This window comes from Aulonocara sp. 'chitande type north' Nkhata Bay, linkage group LG10 (assembly GCF_057382095.1).
Source record: "Aulonocara sp. 'chitande type north' Nkhata Bay isolate Kocher_YH1m ecotype deep benthic linkage group LG10, A_spYH_male_GT1.1, whole genome shotgun sequence".
Lineage (NCBI taxonomy): Eukaryota > Metazoa > Chordata > Actinopteri > Cichliformes > Cichlidae > Aulonocara > Aulonocara sp. 'chitande type north' Nkhata Bay.
The window spans coordinates 35309598-35330524 of record NC_141353.1 but is presented as its reverse complement, the minus strand read 5'-3'; the positions used below and the strand labels follow the sequence as shown (position 1 = coordinate 35330524).

At 42.2% G+C, this 20927-nt stretch overlaps 2 protein-coding genes across 2 annotated transcripts in view; one reads left to right on the top strand and one right to left on the bottom strand.

Annotated features, from left to right (window-relative positions):
• The window catches only part of zswim7 (zinc finger, SWIM-type containing 7), a 34021-nt gene extending 24725 nt beyond the window's left edge, over positions 1–9296 (top strand). Inside the window, exons 4-5 of the mRNA XM_086309696.1 lie at positions 1246–1350; positions 7199–9296. Coding sequence (XP_086165822.1) covers positions 1246–1350; positions 7199–7309 — 216 coding nt within the window. The 3' untranslated portion in view covers positions 7310–9296. The remainder of the gene's footprint in view (positions 1–1245; positions 1351–7198) is intronic.
• A 1224-nt stretch (positions 9297–10520) lies between these two features.
• On the bottom strand, positions 10521–20550 carry adora2b (adenosine A2b receptor). The gene is made up of 3 exons (XM_086309695.1): positions 20420–20550; positions 19786–20263; positions 10521–11684 (listed from the first exon to the last, which is right to left on the bottom strand). The coding sequence occupies exons 2-3, from the start codon at positions 20106–20108 to the stop codon at positions 10961–10963; spliced, it is 1047 nt and encodes a 348-aa protein (XP_086165821.1). The 5' UTR covers positions 20109–20263; positions 20420–20550; the 3' UTR covers positions 10521–10960.
• Positions 20551–20927: the final 377 nt, after the last annotated feature.

Sequence of the window (20927 nt, the reverse complement as noted above, 5' to 3'; positions counted from 1 at the left end):
CTCATTTCTTTGTTTTGCTAGCAAAATGGGAAATACAGAAATTGAAACATGTGCAAACATACATAGAAATGCAGTATACAAGGCAAAAGCTTGTACAGTCTTAATCTGCTTGAAGGTAAATATGTGTTTTGATCACCTCTATTCTTCAACAGAGCCTTAAAGGCAAGCTTTCCTATGAGTTCTGTAGCTAGTCTTCAGTGTTACAAGTGGCTCTACCTTCCACACAAGTAAGATATGCATCAACTATGTTGTTTACAAACTGATCAGTAAATCTGTGGGGAGGTGTGTGCTTGGGTGAGTGAGCAGAACATTAGAAATCTGTAAGTCCGGGAGCTTGTGAGAGAGATGAAAAACTGGTCAGCTCTTTATATACGCTTGGCCACAATGGTACGTGGACTGGTTCTTATATAGAGTACTCAAAGGGCTCCATCAGACTCACTGCCACTGATTTTCAGTCCAGCTCTTGTGTACTTTGTCATATCTCAGCCCTTTCTCTCAGTTTTCCTTCCTTAGCAATGGCTTCTTGATAGCCACTCTTCCACTAAGACCATTTCTGATGAGGCCTTGTCTAAGAGGGTAGATGGGTCAAACAAAAGGTTCAGATGCATCTCTCAGGTTCTGTTTCCGCTCTTTGCTGTTTTGTTTTGTTTTTCCTATTTCTTAAGGACATGACTTTCAGGTACTGTTCATCTGTCGTAGCAATCTCTTCTTCTCTCCTCCACTGGTTCGGTAGTCTCAAAGGTTTTAAAGACACACTCACACCATGCACAGCACCAAAAGCATAACCTCCTTGGTTGAGGTAATCATATGAACACTAGGAAAGACGGTTTGTTTGTTTGCTGGTCTACATCATAGCTACATTTGTTTTGTTTTTTTAAGGTTTTAGAACAAAATATTTCTCAATCTTAAATTTAGATAGATAGATAGATAGATAGATATAAAAAGGAGGGAAAGATCCATATGGAACAAGATCACGTCTGTAATATCCACAACTCGGCCAGCTATGCCTGAACTCGTAGAGAATCATTTGGGGAAACAACTTGTTTTCCTTCATTCCATTGGATGCTTTTTTTCTCCACTTCTCATCTACACAACTGCCTCTGCAGTACTGTAGTCAGATTTAATTTCAGAATCCCCCTCATAAACAACAAATGATACCTCTGCAAGTGACATTTATTTCATTTGAGGTCAGTAAACACAAACTTTGTCACATATTTAAGTATGTTTTGCATTAATATCTTTCAGGTAACGGGAGGTTCGGGACGTTTGTACACTTGCTTCTTGTCCTGCCACTACTGCCCATGTCCAGCCTTTGCCTACAGTGTGCTACGTAGAAATGACGGCCTGGTGGTAAGTCTCATACAGACCATATGTCGTGTTGCACTAAAGGTTTTTAGTTGGGTAGATGTGGGGAGTGGAGAGAGAATATCGTTTAAATATAAGTGCTACACAGATGTATCTGTGTACTTGCCAATGATAGTTTTAAAGCGAAAAAAAAAAGCTGATTAAAGTGCATTTTCTTTTTGTAGCTGCATTTAGTGTTTGTTTTATTTTTCAGATAAAGATTACACTGCCTGTGATAAGGGTGCTTTCACAAACCAACGATCAGCTGAGCTCTTTACATCACAGTATTCCTATAAATGAAGAGGAAGTAAAATAGTTATGTTTATTTGTAGTGCAGTGTTGTGGGTGCGTGCTGTTTATGTTAGTAGTTTTTAATTGTATGTCCGTTTAGATAATTTATTTGCTGCCTTGTTTTCTTCTCTGTTATTTCCTCTTCACCTTCTCATATCCATTTCAGAAACACCACCAAGTCAAGTTAGCATGGGAATTGCCTAAGAGCACTTGGATGACATGTTTTATTAAGAGTGTTGATACTTGCTGCTATTATATCAATAACAAGAGAAAGCTATACGACATGTTGCTATTGAGGTTTTTCTGCTTTGCACATAATTGGTGTCTTCACTACAAAGGGTTCTAATACTTTGTATTTGATTGCCTAGGTTGTTGTGTTTTGTTTTCTGAAAAGCACTCATAGGAGTTTGTTGTATTTTCCTGACCTGGTTGCTCCTTGCAGTCTTCAAATGGTAGTCCTCCAGCTGTCAGGGGCTTGAGTAGTAGTAGTAGTAGTATTTATAGCCCCAGAGGTGAAACCCCCAGAGCAGTGGCTAACCACACCAAACCTTTACATATTTTGGAACGTGATGGGGACATTTCCATTATATAAAGTAGTATATTTACACACACACACAGTTGTCTTGTCATTCAAGCATGATCTAAGTGGAAAATCTTTGCCAACTCAAGCAAGACAAAGCCCATGTTGAAATGTGTGTGACATGTGTGTGACAGATGTGGTCAGGACTTGTTTTTGTCTGGTCACTGATGGGCGTCTACCTCCCATCGCTCCAGCTAGCTGTTTTGGCTCCAAATATCTGCAAGTAAACGATCTTCGCTCGTCCTCTGACCATTAGGCCGTTCCCTGGAGGACGCTGCTAAAATCGGTGTGAGAAACAGAGCTGCAACAGACCATAGAGACTCCTCATGAGCACGTCAGCGCCATTGATATCTTTCCTCCTGAAAAATGTAAATGCTCATCAAACTCTTCGTCCAGTTAGATGACGGCGGAGACGAGTTTGTGTCGGTCCAAATGTGAAGCGAAATGGTGGACACGTTCATTTTAAAGAACTCTCACAATCCCAAAGTCAAAAATGAGACGCATGCAGGGTGTAGCCCTGCCTCACTAGAGCTATTTCATTCATTCCCGTGCTCTGCAGATTCCAGCATGACCACAAGAAGACAGATGAGGTAGTACTGCTCTGACAAGTACAGTGGGGCAAAAAAGTATTTAGTCAGCCACCGATTGTGCAAGTTCCCCCACTTAAAATGATGACAGAGGTCAGTAATTTGCACCAGAGGTACACTTCAACTGTGAGAGACAAAATGTGAAAAAAAAAATCCATGAATTCACATGGTAGGATTTGTAAAGAATTTATACGTAAATTAGGGTGGAAAATAAGTATTTGGTCACCTCAAACAAGGAAAATCTCTGGCTCTCACAGACCTGTAACGTCTTCTGTAAGAAGCTTTTCTGTCCCCCACTCGTTACCTGTATGAATGGCACCTGTTTGAACCCATCATCTGTATAAAAGACACCTGTCCACAGCCTCAAACAGTCAGACTCCAAACTCCGCCATGGCCAAGACCAAAGAGCTTTCGAAGGACACCAGGAAAAGTATTGTAGACCTGCACCAGACTGGGAAGAGTGAATCTACAATAAGCAAGCAGCTTGGTGTGAAAAAATCAACTGTGGGAGCAATCATCAGAAAATGGAAGACATACAAGACCACTGATAATCTCCCTCGATCTGGGGCTCCACGCAAGATCTCATCCCGTGGGGTCAAAATGATCATGAGAACGGTGAGCAAAGATCCCAGAACCACACGGGGGGACCTGGTGAATGACCTGCAGAGAGCTGGGACCAAAGTAACAAAGGTCACCATCAGTAACACACTACAACGGCAGGGAATCAAATCCCGCAGTGCCAGACGTGTTCCGCTGCTGAAGCCAGTGCATGTCCAGGCCCGTCTGAAGTTTGCCAGAGAGCACATGGATGATACAGCAGAGGATTGGGAGAATGTCATGTGGTCAGATGAAACCAAAGTAGAACTTTTTGGTATTAACTCAACTCGTCGTGTTTGGAGGAAGAAGAATACTGAGTTGCATCCCAAGAACACCATACCTACTGTGAAGCATGGGGGTGGAAACATCATGCTATGGGGCTGTTTTTCTGCCAAGGGGACAGGACGACTGATCCGTGTTAAGGACAGAATGAATGGGGCCATGCATCGTGAGATTTTGAGCCAAAACCTCCTTCCATCAGTGAGAACTTTGAAGATGAAACGAGGCTGGGTCTTCCAACATGACAATGATCCAAAACACACCGCCCGGGCAACAAAGGAGTAAGAAGCATTTGAAAGTCCTGGAGTGGCCTAGCCAGTCTCTAGACCTCAACCCCATAGAAAATCTGTGGCGGGAGTTGAAAGTCCGTGTTGCTCGGCGACAGCCCCAAAACATCACTGCTCTCGAGAAGATCTGCATGGAGGAATGGGCCAAAATACCAGCTACTGTGTGTGCAAACCTGGTAAAGACCTATAGTAAACGTTTGACCTCTGTTATTGCCAACAAAGGTTATGTTACAAAGTATTGAGTTGTATTTTTGTTATTGACCAAATACTTATTTTCCACCCTGATTTACGAATAAATTCTTTACAAATCCTACCATGTGGATTCATGGATTTCTTTTTCACATTCTGTCTCTCACAGTTGAAGTGTACCTCTGGTGCAAATTACTGACCTCTGTCATCATTTTAAGTGGGGGAACTTGCACAATCGGTGGCTGACTAAATACTTTTTTGCCCCACTGTATAGGTCGGTGGACATATAAAGGCGCTCACCTGCCATAGCCACGTGCTAGTAAACAGTTCACAGGAGAGGCTACCAAATAAATTTCTCTGCTTTTGCAGATTTAGAATTTAAGGTCATTTTTAACCTCCTTTTTTAAGGAACTGGATGGGAAAAAAATCCACAGACAGACTAATGTGCAGGTGAAGCTGATCTGCAGTGCACGCAGTAGTAGAGCAGGGCGATATGACTAAAAGTATTTATCACGATATACATTTGAAAATTTGCAATAACGATATAACTGACGATATAATTGACACTAGACAAAATACTTTACAACTCCACAACTTTATTAGTGCAAAAAAACCCCAACCATCAATGTATTTTCACTTAAACAAGCAGCTGTTTTTTATGTGAATTAAAGTTATATAAAAATGTAACAGTGGAAATGCAAATTCCTTGCTGACAGTTTAACCAAAAGGCATTTCCAGTGGAAATTGGCCGACATATCCTCAGCATAACCATGTATAATATCCACAAAACTTAAAAAGAAGTTATTCGTACACAATACAGTAATATTATGTTGAAGCACAGTAAGTATCACTCCGCGAGGCTCCTGCCTACGATAGTCGTAATGCTCCGACAGTCCATCAAGCGGTGCGGCTTTGTAGCTTAGCAAAGTCGTACTGAAACATTTGACAGATTTTCAAGCGCCGTGTACCACATAACATCGTTTCGAGGTCAGTAAACGCAACCAGAATTCATACATAAGGCACACGGGATCATAAGGGGCACTGTCGATTTTCAGAAAAATCAAAGGATTGATTTTAAGCGTGCTGTATTTTCTAAAAAACACCGTAATAACGATGGCCCGCTAGCATGCGCTACCAAAAATACTGCTTTGTTGTGTGTCTGACGGACGAAAGCCAAACCAGCAACCTGAAGTTGCAGCATTTTTACAAACCAATTCTGATTCATCCATTTCATTCAACGTTCCGCCTTCGCCCTTCTCATTCTCCGTCGCCGCCATGCTTTTTCCGCCATGTGCGTATGAAAACAAAGGCATTGCGCATGCGCGTTTTACCCATATTCTATCGCGATATTTCATTTTCTTATTGTTGTCCAACATTATACCATGAAAGCTATGATATGGTCCCAGTGTTGGGGATTAACGGAATACATGTACCGCCGTTACGTATTTAAAATACAAAATATGAGTAACTGTATTCCGTTACAGTTACCGTTTAAAAAGGTGGTATTCAGAATACAGTTACTTTGTTGAAATAAATGGATTACACTGCGGTACTTTCCTGTTTCATGTTGTCACGGGTCAGGACTGTTTGGGTTTTGTTTGACAGCTACGTTCTGTTGTTCCAGGCGGCAGCGTTACGGTTGCCATGGTTACAGGGCGACGCTCTCTCTCTCTCTGCGACTGTGTGTTTCCTGGGTGAGAGAGCGCCTTTTCGTTGTTGTTGTTGTTGTGCTAAGCTAACAGGCAGAATGCTACAAGCATAGCTCTAAAGAATGTAGCATCATGGGGAGTGTAGTCCGTGTTGCAGGGAGAATGGACTGCCACACACGTTATGTGTCTGTGAGCGCGAGGAGGGAGAAAAAGGGGAGTGGAAAGGTACGAGTTGTCATCGAGCAAAAACGGGAGCTGGAAACATGTAAATATAATAATAACCACTTCAGCCAAGAAGAGTGTCTGACGAGCCCAGTTGTAAGTAAGCTATTAAGACTCGACTGTACACCGTGTTCGTGTTTTCCTCCGAAAACAATAAGTTCCGTTGGAGCAGTCTTTCAACGCCTCTCTCTGTCTCTCGCAAGAAAAGTTGACCCACACAACAAAGTAAAGCTATTTTTCGGCTACGAGCCGACAGGGACCCCGCCGTATTAGTCAGAGGTCCCTTTACTACAGTTCGGAGTCGCGGACCTTCAGTAATAGTAATAAATCACACAGCAATAGTACATTCACGTTGTTGTAAAAAGCATGATAATATATTAAGTAATCCAAAGTATTCAGAATACGTTACTGTCATTGAGTAACGTAACGGAATACGTTACAGAATACATTTTGGGGCATGTATTCTGTAATGGAATACATTTTAAAAGTAACCTTCCCAACACTGTATGGCCCAGCCCTACGCAGTAGGCTGAAGAGGAAAACAAATCAATGAGTAACTTATACTGATAATAAGAGGGGCTAATGAACACGTTCACAGATCCTGAGAGCTGCAGAGCTTCTTATTATTCAGCAAACATTACGCTACTGGAATTACTGCTTATTTTGTACACAAACGTCCACACACAAATAAAATCCTCTTTATCATAACTGCTCTCCATGTGTCTCCATTTATGAACATTTTTAATTAGATATAGATATTCTAAGTTACTGACTAATACGCTCAGTGTATTATACAATAGTTCATTGGAATATTTAATGTATACTTTATTGATCCCCGTGGGGAAATTCCTCTCTGCATTTAACCCATTCACTTAGTGAAGCAGTGGGCAGCCACTGGGCGCCCGGGGAGCAGTGTGTAGGGACGGTACCTTGCTCAGGGGTACCTCAGGGGAATCGAACCCCCGACCTTCCAATCATGGGGTCACCACTCTACTGAGCTATCCCTGCCCAACAGGTTAGAGCCAAACTAAACTGCTCCTTTCTAGTCTGGTGTATACATGAGATGTTTGAATTAAATTACTGGCATGTCATTACAGCTTCATATCCGTCTCATTAATCCCACCAGCTCTGCTGTTAATCTAATGAATCTGTGTCTGCGATCTTTTCTTTCAGTGCAAACATATCCTGGCTGTGTACCTGAGTCAGGCTATGGCTGCGACTCAGCAGGAAAGCGTATCTGATCAGCAGATGTCCCTGCTGCTCAGTGGGACGATGGACCCGTGACTGCAGGTAGATCGACACACCTGGCCCTGCAGAGGCATGCGCTGGAGCACCGAGCATCCTGGATAGAAGCCAGTGTAGTGACATTCATGACACAGCAGGGAACGCTGTTATGTCTCTCTGAAAGACCACAGATGTTGTTCTATTCATCTTTTCTTTTGGAAGAGTTCTTAATCTGTTTTCAAGGAAATAACATCTGTTTGCTGAATATGGACTGCTCTATATTTGGTCTCCTTTTATCTGAAACTGTCAGTTCATGAGGCAGCATCTTCATACTGAAAGCACTTAAGAAGCTTTCCAGTGTGGGAAATTTAGACTGTCACATGGTTTGCAATTTTAACCTTGGGGGGGAAAAAGCTGGCGTTTAACAATATAAACATTGCCTTTATTAACAAAATAGTTCACCATACATACAGCTTTTATCATGTTAAATAGCAATATCAGTTAGCAGTTTTGTTGGAGAAACCAAAGAATGGCCTCTGGAAAACTTGAACATCAGCTTGACCACAGAGGAAGTTTTTCCTGATTAGTAGCAACTCTGACAGACAGGTACTTCGAAATGAAAGGCAGGAATGTTGAATTCAGTCAACTTATTTCGACTTACTGTTGAACTTGAAAAAGAAGGCAATAGTTTGACATCGATAGCTGGCTGAGAAAAGCTGAACACCTACAGTACTTTTTTTCTTTTTTTTTCTTTTTTTACACACATCAGTCAACATAGACAGTAATACAACGTTACAGTGCATTTACAGTGTAGATGTCTCCATTGGAATGTACTAAACGCTGCACACTCCTGTATTTTAGCCCTTGAATTTAGTCAGAGGTGGATCACTACACACAAAAGCAAATGAAGTGGGAGAGATAACGAAGCACTGGAGGCAGACGCTACGCTTGTTTTAACATCAACAAAACGTGGTTCGACACCACCAGTGAAGCACAGCTAACAGGAAATGATCAGAAATGTCAGTGCATTTGTGTAGTGATGGGTCTCTGTTGACCAAAACACCTGCTCATTTTCACTCAAGGTGTGAGAATTCAAATAAAACCGCTGTGCTCTGGTTAATCTTACATGCTCTTGTATATGCTGAGCTTTGAAAGTTACAGCAACACTTCTGTGAGGTTTGCTGCACTATGAGCACCACTGAGAGTGTGTAACAAATTATTTCTCTAGTGTTACCCTATCCTTTATTCTTTTTTTCTTTTTCTTTTTTTTACTTCAGTTAGACTCAGTTAAAATGGCCATGTTTACTTAAATTAAAAAGCTAATGTCGGTGCAGTCTTGACGACTGGCTTCACTAAGAGGGCCTCGGGATTCCAGCTGAGACTGTCTATGTGGGGGAGGGCATTGTCAGCTGTACTCCTGAGGCAAGTCACATTCATTTATTCCCAAATAAATCAAAGCAGTGATGCTTTATGCCTTTAATTGCTTGGATACAGAATAATAAATCAAATTGCAATGATCTGAAGAATCAAGTTTGACTTGGCTTTCAGGTCTGCTACAGTATCTACAGTATGTCATCATGTGGCTCAATAGAAAGCAGCTTTGCACAGATGCAATGTTTCCATGAAGGGTGCAATCAGTTATTCCTCTTCCTGAGCATTTGAAAATGTAAATCATGCAGAGCACAACCACACGTGTTGTGTTGAACTGCATCATATTAATGGGTCTGCCTTCGCTCAAATCAAATTGTGCTATTTTTCTGCAGCTGCAAGACAAGGTTGGTGAATCCTTTGGAATTACAAGGATTTCTATATCGATTCTCCATGAAACATGGTCTGATCTTTATCTAGGTCACAAATATAGATGCACAGAATCTGAATAAAGTGGTTACAAAGAAATGACTGTACTTTCATCGCTCACAGTGCCAGGGCGGAAAACCTAACTGCACTTCTGTGCTCACAACTACTCTAAAAGTTACTTGAAGACAAAGGTTCTCCAGTTAAGGAGATGAGAGGGTGTGGGTTATAGGACTTTGAAAATCCCCCCCCCCCCCCCCCAAAAAAAAGAGATTCAATCAAAAAAGTCTCAGAGATACGCACAGGAAATTCCAAAGTGTTGCTCGTCTCTTCCCTGCAGGAAAAAAAAAAGAAGAAACTGGGAGTAACACCAAATTAAAGTTGGATAATGGATATCAAACACTAGACAACTTGGGTATCCAGTAACACTTATGGGCCAAGAGTCTATGGACATTATTAACATCTGTGTTTATCTGGAATTTTCACATTGGCTACAGAAACTAAACCCTGCAAGTAATCAATGCAGAAATCCTGGTAATTCCAAGTGGTCCTCTAACTACGACTTCTAGGAGCCAGAAAGTGCTTACTCAGTATAATAGCCACTGGAGTAGAGCTAATTTTTGCCCCTCTCCCCAAAAAGACCCTGTGGCTATGAATCGTGATTCATGTGGAAGAAAAAATGTTGTTTTAATTTTTCCATTTCTCCCTGTTTTGTTGTTTTTGTTTTTTAAATCAGTTACCATAACTTCCACAAAGCAGAAAAGTGCATTTTTCTTCCATCTCTGCACTGCCGAGCTCTTCTGCTTGCGCACGCGCACACACACACACACACACACACTCACAAGAACACCTGCAAACACTGGCACTTAGTTGAGTTGAGCAGTTGAGCAGCAGACAACATTGAGAACATTTCTGCTTCATACAGATGTTACATTTGTTATCTGACTCTAATTTTGAATTGATATGAAAGTTACTTTTTTTTTAGCTCCTCCTATAATTAAATAAAAACTATAAAAACAATCTGTCTGCATACTAAGGTGTGATAAGTAAGAGTGTGAGCTCAACTTTTAAAGGTTCACAAGCCAAAAGTAACCACGGACATACTGTACCTTTTAGGTCCACAAGTACAGATGTAGCCACACAAGTTTGTTTGTTTTTTGAACTTTACATTCTCAAAGATATATATTTTTGTAATAAATAAGTTAATAAACAGTGGCACTGAATGTTGACAATATAAAATATAATGGCAGTAAAGAGGAGTGTTTGCAGTTGTAACATTATGTTGGATTCAAAATGATAATCCAACATAAAGATGATAAGCAGTAATTTTTCTTAGTTTGGATCCCATTCACAGTCCAACAAATCCAGTTAGCTTTATATATGGACATGTTAATAATGTCCATATATATATATATATATATATATATATATATATATATATATATATATATATATATATATATATATATATATATATGAATAAAAATAAAAAAATCCCACTGTAGCGGACAAACACATTGCCTTTTATATGGATGCAAACACGCGTTCCAATTTCTTATTTGGTGCGCATCTTCTATTTTGACAGCGAATGCGCACCTGTGGACCACTTATGTGCACCCCTGTGTGTGTGTGTGTGTGTGTGTGTGTGTGTGTGTGTGTGTGTGTGTGTGTGTGTGTGTGTGTGTGTGTGTGTGTGTGTGTGTGTATATCCTTCACAATAGAAAAGATTTGTAAGACTTGCTATGAAACATATCATTGCTTGGCCCCTGATACTTTGCACTGTTCATAATTAAATGTCCACATTCAAGGCGCGTTTGACATCTTTACATATCATACCATTGTTCTGTAAACATTAGAAAACTGGGAAAGTCAAGACTAAAACAACAATTGACACAGATAATACTCCTGTACGGTTCCCTATAGCAGAGGGTCGATGGTCATGTTGATTTGGTCTTTGTTGCGTTTGCTGCCATTGGAGCTGAGGGACTTCTCCTTTTTGCATGTAAAGGGGCTCAGGATCTTGCGGAATGTGACCCTGAAGTCCCTGATTCGGTAAGCATAGATGATGGGGTTTACTGCAGAGTTGGCGTGAGACAGAATGATGGCCACGTACATGACGACCTCCAGCTGTAGCTTCTGGTAAAACAGCGTGACACAGTTGAGGATGTGGACAGGCAGCCAGCAAATGGCAAACAGTCCCACGATGATGGAGAGGGATTTGGCAGCTCGGATTTCCTTCTGCAGCAACCCGTGATTTTGGCTGTCGCCGTTGCCCACGCATTTCAGCTCGATCTGCCTCAGTTGCTTCCTGGCCACGTTGAATATCTTCAGGTAGATGCCCAGCATGATGAGCAGTGGCAGCAGCACGCAGACAAAGAAATTAAAGTACACCATGTAATGCATGTCTACCACGCTCTCAAACAAGCACGTGAGCTTGCAGCTCCGTGGCAAGTCCCCCGTGGCACTCGGCGCTGCTGTGATGCTAGCGTTCATAGTGCTGCTTGTGTCAGAGCTGTTGTTACCACATTTCTTAGACTTCAAGTTCCATCCAAAGAATGGGATGAGGCCAATAATAAAGGAGAGAATCCATAAAATAGCAATGATCTCTCTGGCAGTTTTACCCGTCATCAGCTCCTTGTACCTGGACAAAACACAGCAGAGATTACTGACTGAGGTTTTGCACAAATATCACACTTAAAGGGACATTATTATTCTTTTACTGCAGCTGTGTGTGATTCACAGTTAAAAACAATCTGTATTTATCTTATTACAACCCCACAGTTCATCCACAGCTGGATCCCTTCACTTGCCAGCTGAGGATTGGTAGATGCTCACCACCAGAGCTGGTTATTTAAGGCGACTGTATTCGCAATATACAGTCTTACTGACATAGAAGTCAAGTGCTTAGAGCAGGGCTGCCCAATCCCAGTCCTCGAGAGCTACTATCCTGCAGCTTTTAGATGCATCCCTACTCCAACACAGCTGAATCAAATGGTTTGATTACCTCTTCAGCATGCCATCATGTTTGGCAAAGTCCTGATAACAAGCCATTCATTTGATTCGGGTGTGTGGGAACAAGGATGCATCTAAAAGCTGCAGGACGGTAGCTCTCGAGGACCGGGATTGGGCACCCCTGGCTTAGAGCAATCTGAAGTAAGAGCTTTTCGGTCACAGGGATTACCTGCACAAACACACACCTCATATATATAGTGTTCTTAACAATATTAACAACCTAGCTGTTTATTGTTGGTGTTGTTTATTTAAGAAGACTTAAAATTATGCATCCCCCAAGAAGAATTGGGACACAACAAAGGGGAAAAACTGGTAGAGAATAGTAAACTTTTGTCTTACTTGCAGTGGAAATCCGTAATGTACAACCACACCAACAAAATAAAAGGTTTAAATATGCATATAAGCAAAAATGTAAAAGAAAACCAACTTAAGCTTTACTGGTTTTCAGCGTTGGTTTTGTATAAAGCTCCAAAATGTATTTATTTATATATATACACGTGTGTGTGTGTGCGCGCACAGATGTTTGGTTTAGTGATGATTAGTGGTTGTTAAAACCAATTCAAAATCAATTCCCTACAAGAACTCATCAATGCAGTAGAATGGTCTCCAACTTGGTATTTATTCTGTAGTAGTAGATTATTATTACAACAGATGCATTACAATTTAATTTGAGACCACTTGCATTACTTTATATACAGCAGTGAAAGTGAATCAAAGATACATAAATGCATCTTTGTTTGTTTTTTATTGATTTTGTACATCCTGATGAGGACCTTTCTAATCCCAGTACATCCTGTCATCTTGTTTGAATTTGCAGTGATGGTGTGTGACTAGTGGAAACCACAGCTCAGATTCTACTCTAAAATGACACCACTGTAAACAAGACAAAAAAAGATAAACAGTCAGACGTTTGAAATGGTGCCGATTTTATTATTATTTAAATCAGTCTTGAGCTGACAACAAGATAATGTGTGTTTCTCATACAACCGTCTTCGTGGCTTGTGGATATGAAATGAATAACTGCATGTGTGTGAGGCCGTGCATCACAAATGCGCGGTTGAGTCACTCCCGTCGTCCCGTTTTTGTCCCCATCATGTGAGATGCGCTTGAAGCACAATTTGCTGTTTCCTCAAAGTGATTCAAGCGAGTGTGTGGTAATGACTCACACACATACTGACAACCCCCCTTCCACTCACACACACACAAAAACACAGGTGGGGGTGTCACAGAAAATCCATGTGACCTCGCCTGCTGCGCAGTACATGACCACAATATATCATAACTTAAAATGTGACTTTTTTTCTGCAACGCGCTGTATGATAATGAGAACTTAAAGGTCATTCTTAAGCCATTAGCTAATAATGAGCTAATCATTAGTCAATGACTAATAAGCCCTTTTTAAAAATAAACATTAACTTTATATTAGTAAGCCATTACTGATATATATTATTGATAAATCAAATTGTGCATGTGAGAAATGATCTGTTAACCATGCTGTTGCCGCACATGGACTGTCTGTGGACAGTGTGGGGAAAATTGGTCCGGGAAGCTGCTTAAAGTTGTCCTTTCTCACATGTGAGGCACAACAGGAAGTAGTCTGCTTCAGGAGTGCTCTCACTGATGTAATTGAGGGTTCTGTCTGAGTAGTGTGCACACAAGATGCCTGACAAATGGCAACTACACCCTAGCTGCAATTTCACTTACGCTTCATTCAGCTTATACACTCCAAATAAACTACTGAACATGGTTCAGGTGTTAATCCCCTGCAAAGTTCCCAGTTTTCTTCATTCTCCATTTTTTTTCTGTCCCATTTCCTGAACACAGTGATGTTTGCGGCCTCCTGAGCTGACCGCCACCTTTTCTGCTCTGCTTTTCACTGTCCTCGCATCCCATTAGGCTCTCACATCCTGGATGCCTGAACCAACCAGACACACTGTAAGCAGCCAATGGTGAAAGGAAGGTCTGTGCAGATGCTAACACGCACTAACAAAGGGCCACAAATAGCCAGTGAGGGAGACAAATTGAGGAAATGGTCGTGTTGTTTCAGGGGGGACACGTTCACCTAGTGTCTGGCCCCATCACTCACATTGTTCTCACAGGTCATCTGAAGCAGATATGAGCTTTCACATTTGCCAGTTCAGGAGGTCATCATCAACAGACAGTTACAGAGTCAAAGTCTTAGTACTTAACTGCAGCTCAACAATAGTCCAGTGCTATAAAAAGAGATCTTTTCAAGGCCAAAATGGGCAGGAGAGAAGCAAAATCCACAGCGGAGGGATATTTTAGATCGAAACGATGCATCCCTGTCTGTATGGTGAGAGGATCTTTTGTCTTCGCTTTACTGTGGGGGTGTGGTTTAGGTCTGCTAGTCCCTTCAGAGGGTTAGGGTCACTGCAAATCAATATGAAGTTATTCTGAGTAATCACCTTTACCCTGTGATGCAACATTTCTACCCTGATGGGAGTGGTCTGTTGTATCCATAGGGCATGGGGGGGGGGGGGGGTCACTGCATGGTCTGATGTGACTCATACACTGGGGTCTTCACAGTCATTACATTTTATGGGAATTAAATGCCTGTAGGACATTTAGGACTACACATGAGACAGCACTCTCCTTCACCACCACCATCCGAGCACCAAAGGAGGGCTTATCTTTTGGAGAAACTGCATTCATCCCTCCAGTAAACGTCCAGAGAACTGTTTCCAGAGAGCACTGAAGCTGATATTCTGGTACGTCGTGGCAAAAACGGTCACTAGCATGCTTTATGTGTTTTTTGTTTCTCACCACTCTTTGCATGGCCCACTGGCTATGTAAAGCAAGCCTTTACAAATTGTGGACTTAATTATGTGTCTTCCATGATCACCCTGGTCTCTTTATGGGATTCAGAGTACTGTGCAAAAATCCTGAACCACCCCTCAATTATTTAAATATTTGGTTCCAAGCAAACTTTTTTCAAGTGGTTTTGAGCAACAGAGAAGTTTTCCTTTGGACATTGGCAGCTTTTTCACTCATTTTCAGTTGAGTCCTGAGGAATGTTTATTTAGTTGTTTTTGTTTGTTAAGATGCTCAACATTGACCTTTAAGAAGAATAAAAAAGGTATTTACTCCTTACTAAAGGCACTTAGTAAGGAGGCAATTATAAATTGTGCCTTCAGGCACTTTGTCACTAACAACAATGTAGCTTGCCATCACCAGTGTGTGAATGGGTGGATGACTGGATATGTAAAGCGCTTTTGGGTCCTTAGGGACTGGTAAAGCGCTATATAAATACAGGCCATTTACAATTTAACCTGTCGCAAAAATCATTTGTTCCAATTTCTTTTTCAAGTATTTGGCTTGCATAAAATAGTATTTTTGCACCAACAAGGTGATTCCCAAAGAGTTATCAGCTAAAAAGTGAAGCTCTCTCCGTTGTGGGCAGTGGAAAAACACACAGACGAGCACCATCAGTTATGGATTGGGCTCCCCAGAGCCCGGACCTCAATGTTATTGAAGCAGTGTGAAGTCATCTTGACAGGGTGGAGCTAAGAGAGTTCAGGCTGTGTTAAAGGATAAAGCTGATCATATCAAATATTGACTTTCAGGCTTGTTGGAATTGTACAAACTCTGTTTTTGACATTTATTCTGTATTTTCGTGTAGGTTTGCACGTTTTGGTAAATCCCTGTAACCATTTCCCCTCCAAAATGTAAAGAAATAAAGGGTGATTCAAGACTTCCGAACCACTGTAAAAATAACAGCGGTGCAATCCGACCACAGGCTGTAAAGATAGACATGATGAGGAAGTATGCTCAGCTTGCAATACATGCGGCTTCCCTTAGGGAGTTTGCTAGTAAAATTAAAGTCATGTTAATGTAACAGCACACTTTCTTAATCACTAGTTCAGTCTACCTAACAGTGGGTGTTTGGAGGAAAAAGAAGTCCTGTGTTGTAATACTTCGTAGTCATCTACAACTACTGGTTGGCTAATGGTCAGCTGATATTCCCACAAGCCTCAGAACTCTCTCCTGCACATGTAGCTGGGCAGACAATGGTGTGGCCTTTTCTTCACCACTGCTAAAAAGTTTGGTGCTAGAAAGTTAATTGACAGTTGCCCTATTTATTTCGTAGCATACTGTGAACAGATTTGTTTTTCTTTCTGAACCTACAGCAGCCTCACTAACGCTCGGGCTCCAGTCTGAACAATCAGTTATTCATCAATGGTGCGGCAGCGCTGTCTGCATCCTGGACTCCCTGCAGAGTGATGAGCGGGTGCCCTGAGGTCCATGAATAATACAGCATTCTGGCCAAAGAGGGAGGAGAGGAAGCTTCAGAGCGCACGATGACCTGTACTCCTACTCTCACTTCCACCGCCACTCTCCCATGTTCCTCTCCATCCGCTGCTCCCTCCGAGTGTTAATCGCAAAGTACAGCAGGCAGGACAGGGTCCATTTCCCAGAGGGTCCATCTCCTGGACATCACTTCCCACTCTCTCTTTCTCTGTGTGGAAGCAGCGACTGGCTGAACGGATTAGCTTTGGCATGACGACAGCATGGTGGCATCTATCTGTGTTGTGCTCCCCCCCGCCCCCACACACACACACTCCCCGGCCCATTTTCCATACATCTCTCCTCTCATCCCTGTCAATGTGCTTCCGCCCTGGGGCCACTGGCCTATACCAGACTACACAAACCTACACATACACACACAGTCTAAACTAACAATACCCAGCTAAATGTATGGCTGTGTCTGTAGCCCAGCTTCAAAAACAATCTAAGAGGTGGGTTGTTCACAGCAGAAAACAGGAGATTTTTAAACTTCAGTCAGATTGCCACCATACATGCAAACAGGGCTGTGCGGCATTTGCATGACGAATGGTGTGTACAGAGCATCTCCATTACATAATTAGCAGATAAGGTAAACAGATTTGAATCTGTAAAGAGTTTTCACTCCAATAAAGACATAATCGCTGAGTCGTTATCCCGCAGATGTAACCTCTCTGTAAAGCTTCATTGGGAAGATTGACTCAGCACCGTATTTCCTGCACTTTGCTGACTCACAACTAAAGCGATACTTCCCTCCATGTCTATTTTTTGAAACATGACCTTTTATGTTTATTTCACACCCATGAAACGGTAAAGTGCAGATACTATTTGGTGAGTCACCAAAAGAAGATTGAAACATTGCTAAAAGAGCAGGGGAACATTTTGGTAATTAACGGTATTCCCTTAGAGAATAAGCTGACAACACTCATATCTGTGAGTTAAGTGTACAGCTTGAGCCACGTGTTGTATTTCCCTGTTTCACACAGATTAAACAAATGAGATCTAGCAGGTTAATTAGTTTGCTTCAGAGGTGCCGGCGGGCAGGTTTTGTTGCTTCGGGACTGAGCCAGTTCGCTTTCACTTTCTCCCAGCTGCAGTTTCAGCACACAGACACCAGCGTGGTATCCAGCTTATCACCCAACTCTAATATGTGTATTTACCAAATGTTGTTCATGTTGCACTAATCGGTCCTTGTGCGTAAGTGCTGTTGCTCTTGTGGTGAGATAAACATCAGATTTTGATCGTTTGACATGAGCCACAGATGCCACATTAGTCTTAAATCAGACTGAGACACACTCTTCTTCAAACCATAGTCTGAGAATCTTTCTGCAATTCAACCAGTGTTGATGGTTTCTCCAGACTCTACAGTTGATCCATTTCGGGACTCACTGACTCACTTGCATTTATTGTGCATAACTCATCCTTCATTAAATTCAGAGAGTGCTCCATCCCTCTTTGAATGCCTGCATCTTTAAGCATTTTTTCCATCTACACCCTGTTTTCCCATCATTCTCCATGAGTACAATCCATAAATATGGATCAGCTGTTTGAACTCCAGCCATCAAAAGAGCCTTTCCTGGTTCTTCAGCCCCTAATACAGCCATGCATTTTTCATCATTTGTAACATAACTAAAGCTGGATTTACAACAACACCAACACTTTACCACACCCAGTAAACATACACATGTGCTGGAACCAAGACAAGGAACGCTCCATTAACTTTATGAAACATGATCAGTTTAAAATCAGCAGCCCGAGGCGAGAGGGGGCTTGCATTCACAGACCACAGTGGGGGCTGTCCTGCCGCCGTGGGAGGGGATCATAGTTTGAGCTCAATGATGTGCATAAAGTTTTGTTTTGTTTGTTTTCATTTGAAACCTACAGGACAGAGGGACAAAATAGCCAGAGGGTCTTTTTCTTATAATGACAAACAGGGAAGCCGGGGGCTTGAGGCGGGCATTGAGTGGGTGTGCAGCTCTGTTATCTCGTGGGGCTTAAAACATCTGCTGCTGGCCTTTCACTTCCAAAAAAAAACATCTGCAAAAACACTTTTATCTGAGTTAGAATTTCGTCCTCAGGGGCTGTCAGACTGACCAAACTCACACACACAAGTGTATGGACAATGTGAGCTTGGCAAACGCACATTGATCTTATTATGAAAAGTACAGTATGTACATTTCAGTTCAAGCTCAATCTATGAAAGTCATGGAGAGCACTGTTCACAGGGAACGTATGGAGCTGCTGGAAGTTCAAAGGCAGTCAAAGTCCTATTTCTCTATGAGGATGTAAAACATGATAAATGTCATTTTCCATCTGTAGGGTGAAAATAGAAGCACAGAAGGGGGGTTTCACAAGGTTAGTGGCAGACAACTTTCATCCCAGACTAGTGTCAAACTGTCCTTTCTTGCCAGCATCTGAGTATAATGGAAATGACAGCACATTTCAGTCGCACAGCCTTGCAGCAAAAACAACATCCACTTCTCACAACAGTCACTACACTGCTTGTTGTCTAACTCACTAACAAGGTGAAACGCTAAGAACACCACCACCAGCACAGAGACAATCCCCATCTGATAATAAAGCTTGTTTGTTTGGGGGTTTTTTTGTTGCTTTTTTCCTATTCGAAGAAATGTCAGGCAGCAGCGCTCTTGTCCCTGCTGGCAGCTCATCTCTACGTTTTTCCTCATGTGGACTGCAGGCACTTTCAGGGGCTGCGCTGTGGAGCTTAGAGGCCTTGCCATGAAGTTCAGGAGAAGTGACACACTCTGGCAGGTATTGATCTCACAGCTTCGCCTGATGTGTCACATCATACATTTGCATGACTTATCTTTGCATTTTTCACGAGCTGCGGGGTTTCAGATGGAAACATCAGCTGGGGATCAGCTAAAGGAACAGGACCAAACACTCAGATGATGCAGATTTGAAACCAAGCGCATGCAGAAAGGTGGCATTGACTCGACAACCTTAAGATTATGTAACCCAGGGTGAAAAGGGTCAGTTCAAAGTGTTTGTTAAAGCCATCTGATTATCATTCCAGACTTAGGCTTTAACCAAGCTATTCTTACACGGGGCAATGAGCTCAGCAAGAAACTGAATCACAAGGTCACGGAGCTGATACTGATCTTTGCTTCTCTTTTTCTACATGGCATAGTTGAGGGCACTTACTTTCAGCTCTTTTATGAAGATATGGGAGAATGAAAGCAAGTATGTGAATAAAATATCAAACTTCCAGGGCGCATTAAACACATGTACCATTCCTGTTAGGAAATACTGCCTGAAGAACTTAAAAGTAAATAAAGCCTTAATGAATCATTATTCTGATCTGATGTTTCAGTGTCTTCACACTGATTTGTTCAGGCAGGGATCCCAGCTGTAAAACTAACTTTCTTTCTTTCTTGATTAATCTGACAGACAAAATGAACACTCACCTGAGAGGGATTTTAACGGCTAGATATCTATCAATTGCAATAGCCAGAAGACTAAAGATGGAACTCTGAGTGAGCACCAGGACAAAACAGGCAAGGAAGAGACATCCATAAAAGTCCAGGGGTATGCCGATGCTGATGGTTATGGCAAAGGGGATGGCGAGGCACCCGACGAGAATATCAGCCACAGCCAGAGATACCAGAAAATAGTTGGTGGCGTTCTTCAGAGTGGTGTTGATCGCAACAGCCCAGCACACCAGTACGTTGCCGAAAACGGAAAGAACAGCGATCACTACTTCAATCACGATGTAAAAGAACGTAATCATCTCAGCAAAGTGTGGGGGGAAAAGGACTGAAAGCTGCAGGCTGTTGGCAGAGGAGACGGTCACCCACAACACCGATTCTAGTCCCAGGGGAGAAAACAAGTCTTTCTGAAGTAATCCAAAAATATTCCACACGTGCGAACTGCAAAATCAGCCATCTGTAGAAAAGAAAGGATTACTTTTTTCTCCACACATCAGGAACTTATCCTCACCGCAAAGTTGACAAACCTATAATAGCTGTTTAATACTGCGTTAAACCTCCTGCCTGTTGTAATCATTTTAAAAAAGTCAACACAATTAACATTTTTACCCACCTTAATGAACCTTTTCATCGTCTCTGGCTCTTATAACACCAACATCGGGCGATCTGCAGAGCGTTTAAGCGGCATCTGTAGATTCGTATCGCAGACAGAGTGTCACCCAACTTCCGACCCAATGGTAGTTTTCAAGAGGAGTGAGAAACGCAAGAAAAAAGGGGAAGGGAGGAGGTGTGTGTGTGTGTGTGTGTGGGGGGGGGGGGGGGGGGGGGCTCTGTGTCACTGAAAGCCACGCCTCAAACGCACACGCTTCAAACGCACGCATACTCGCGTGCAGTTACAGTTATGAAAGTGGAATCAAACGGGAGAATCCGTCGTGCGTAATTACGCGCCAATTAAATCGCATTCAGTGATGGGCTGCACGTGCATTACGTTTAACGGAAGAATAGCTTTTGGTTGCCTACGTGCATGGCATGCGCGCGCATCTGTTTCCAATCAGTGCGTTCGGGGACGGCACAGAAATCAAACTCAGAACTAGAGTTGCTCATTTTCTTTACGTCAACCC

Excerpts from the sequence above, each read along its gene's own strand:
- adora2b (XM_086309695.1), bottom strand. The coding sequence starts at position 20,108 with ATGATTACGTTCTTTTACATCGTGATTGAAGTAGTGATCGCTGTTCTT. Across the intron at positions 11,685-19,785 it reads GCCGTTAAAATCCCTCTCAG|GTACAAGGAGCTGATGACGG; the intron begins GTGAGTGTTCAT and ends TGTTTTGTCCAG.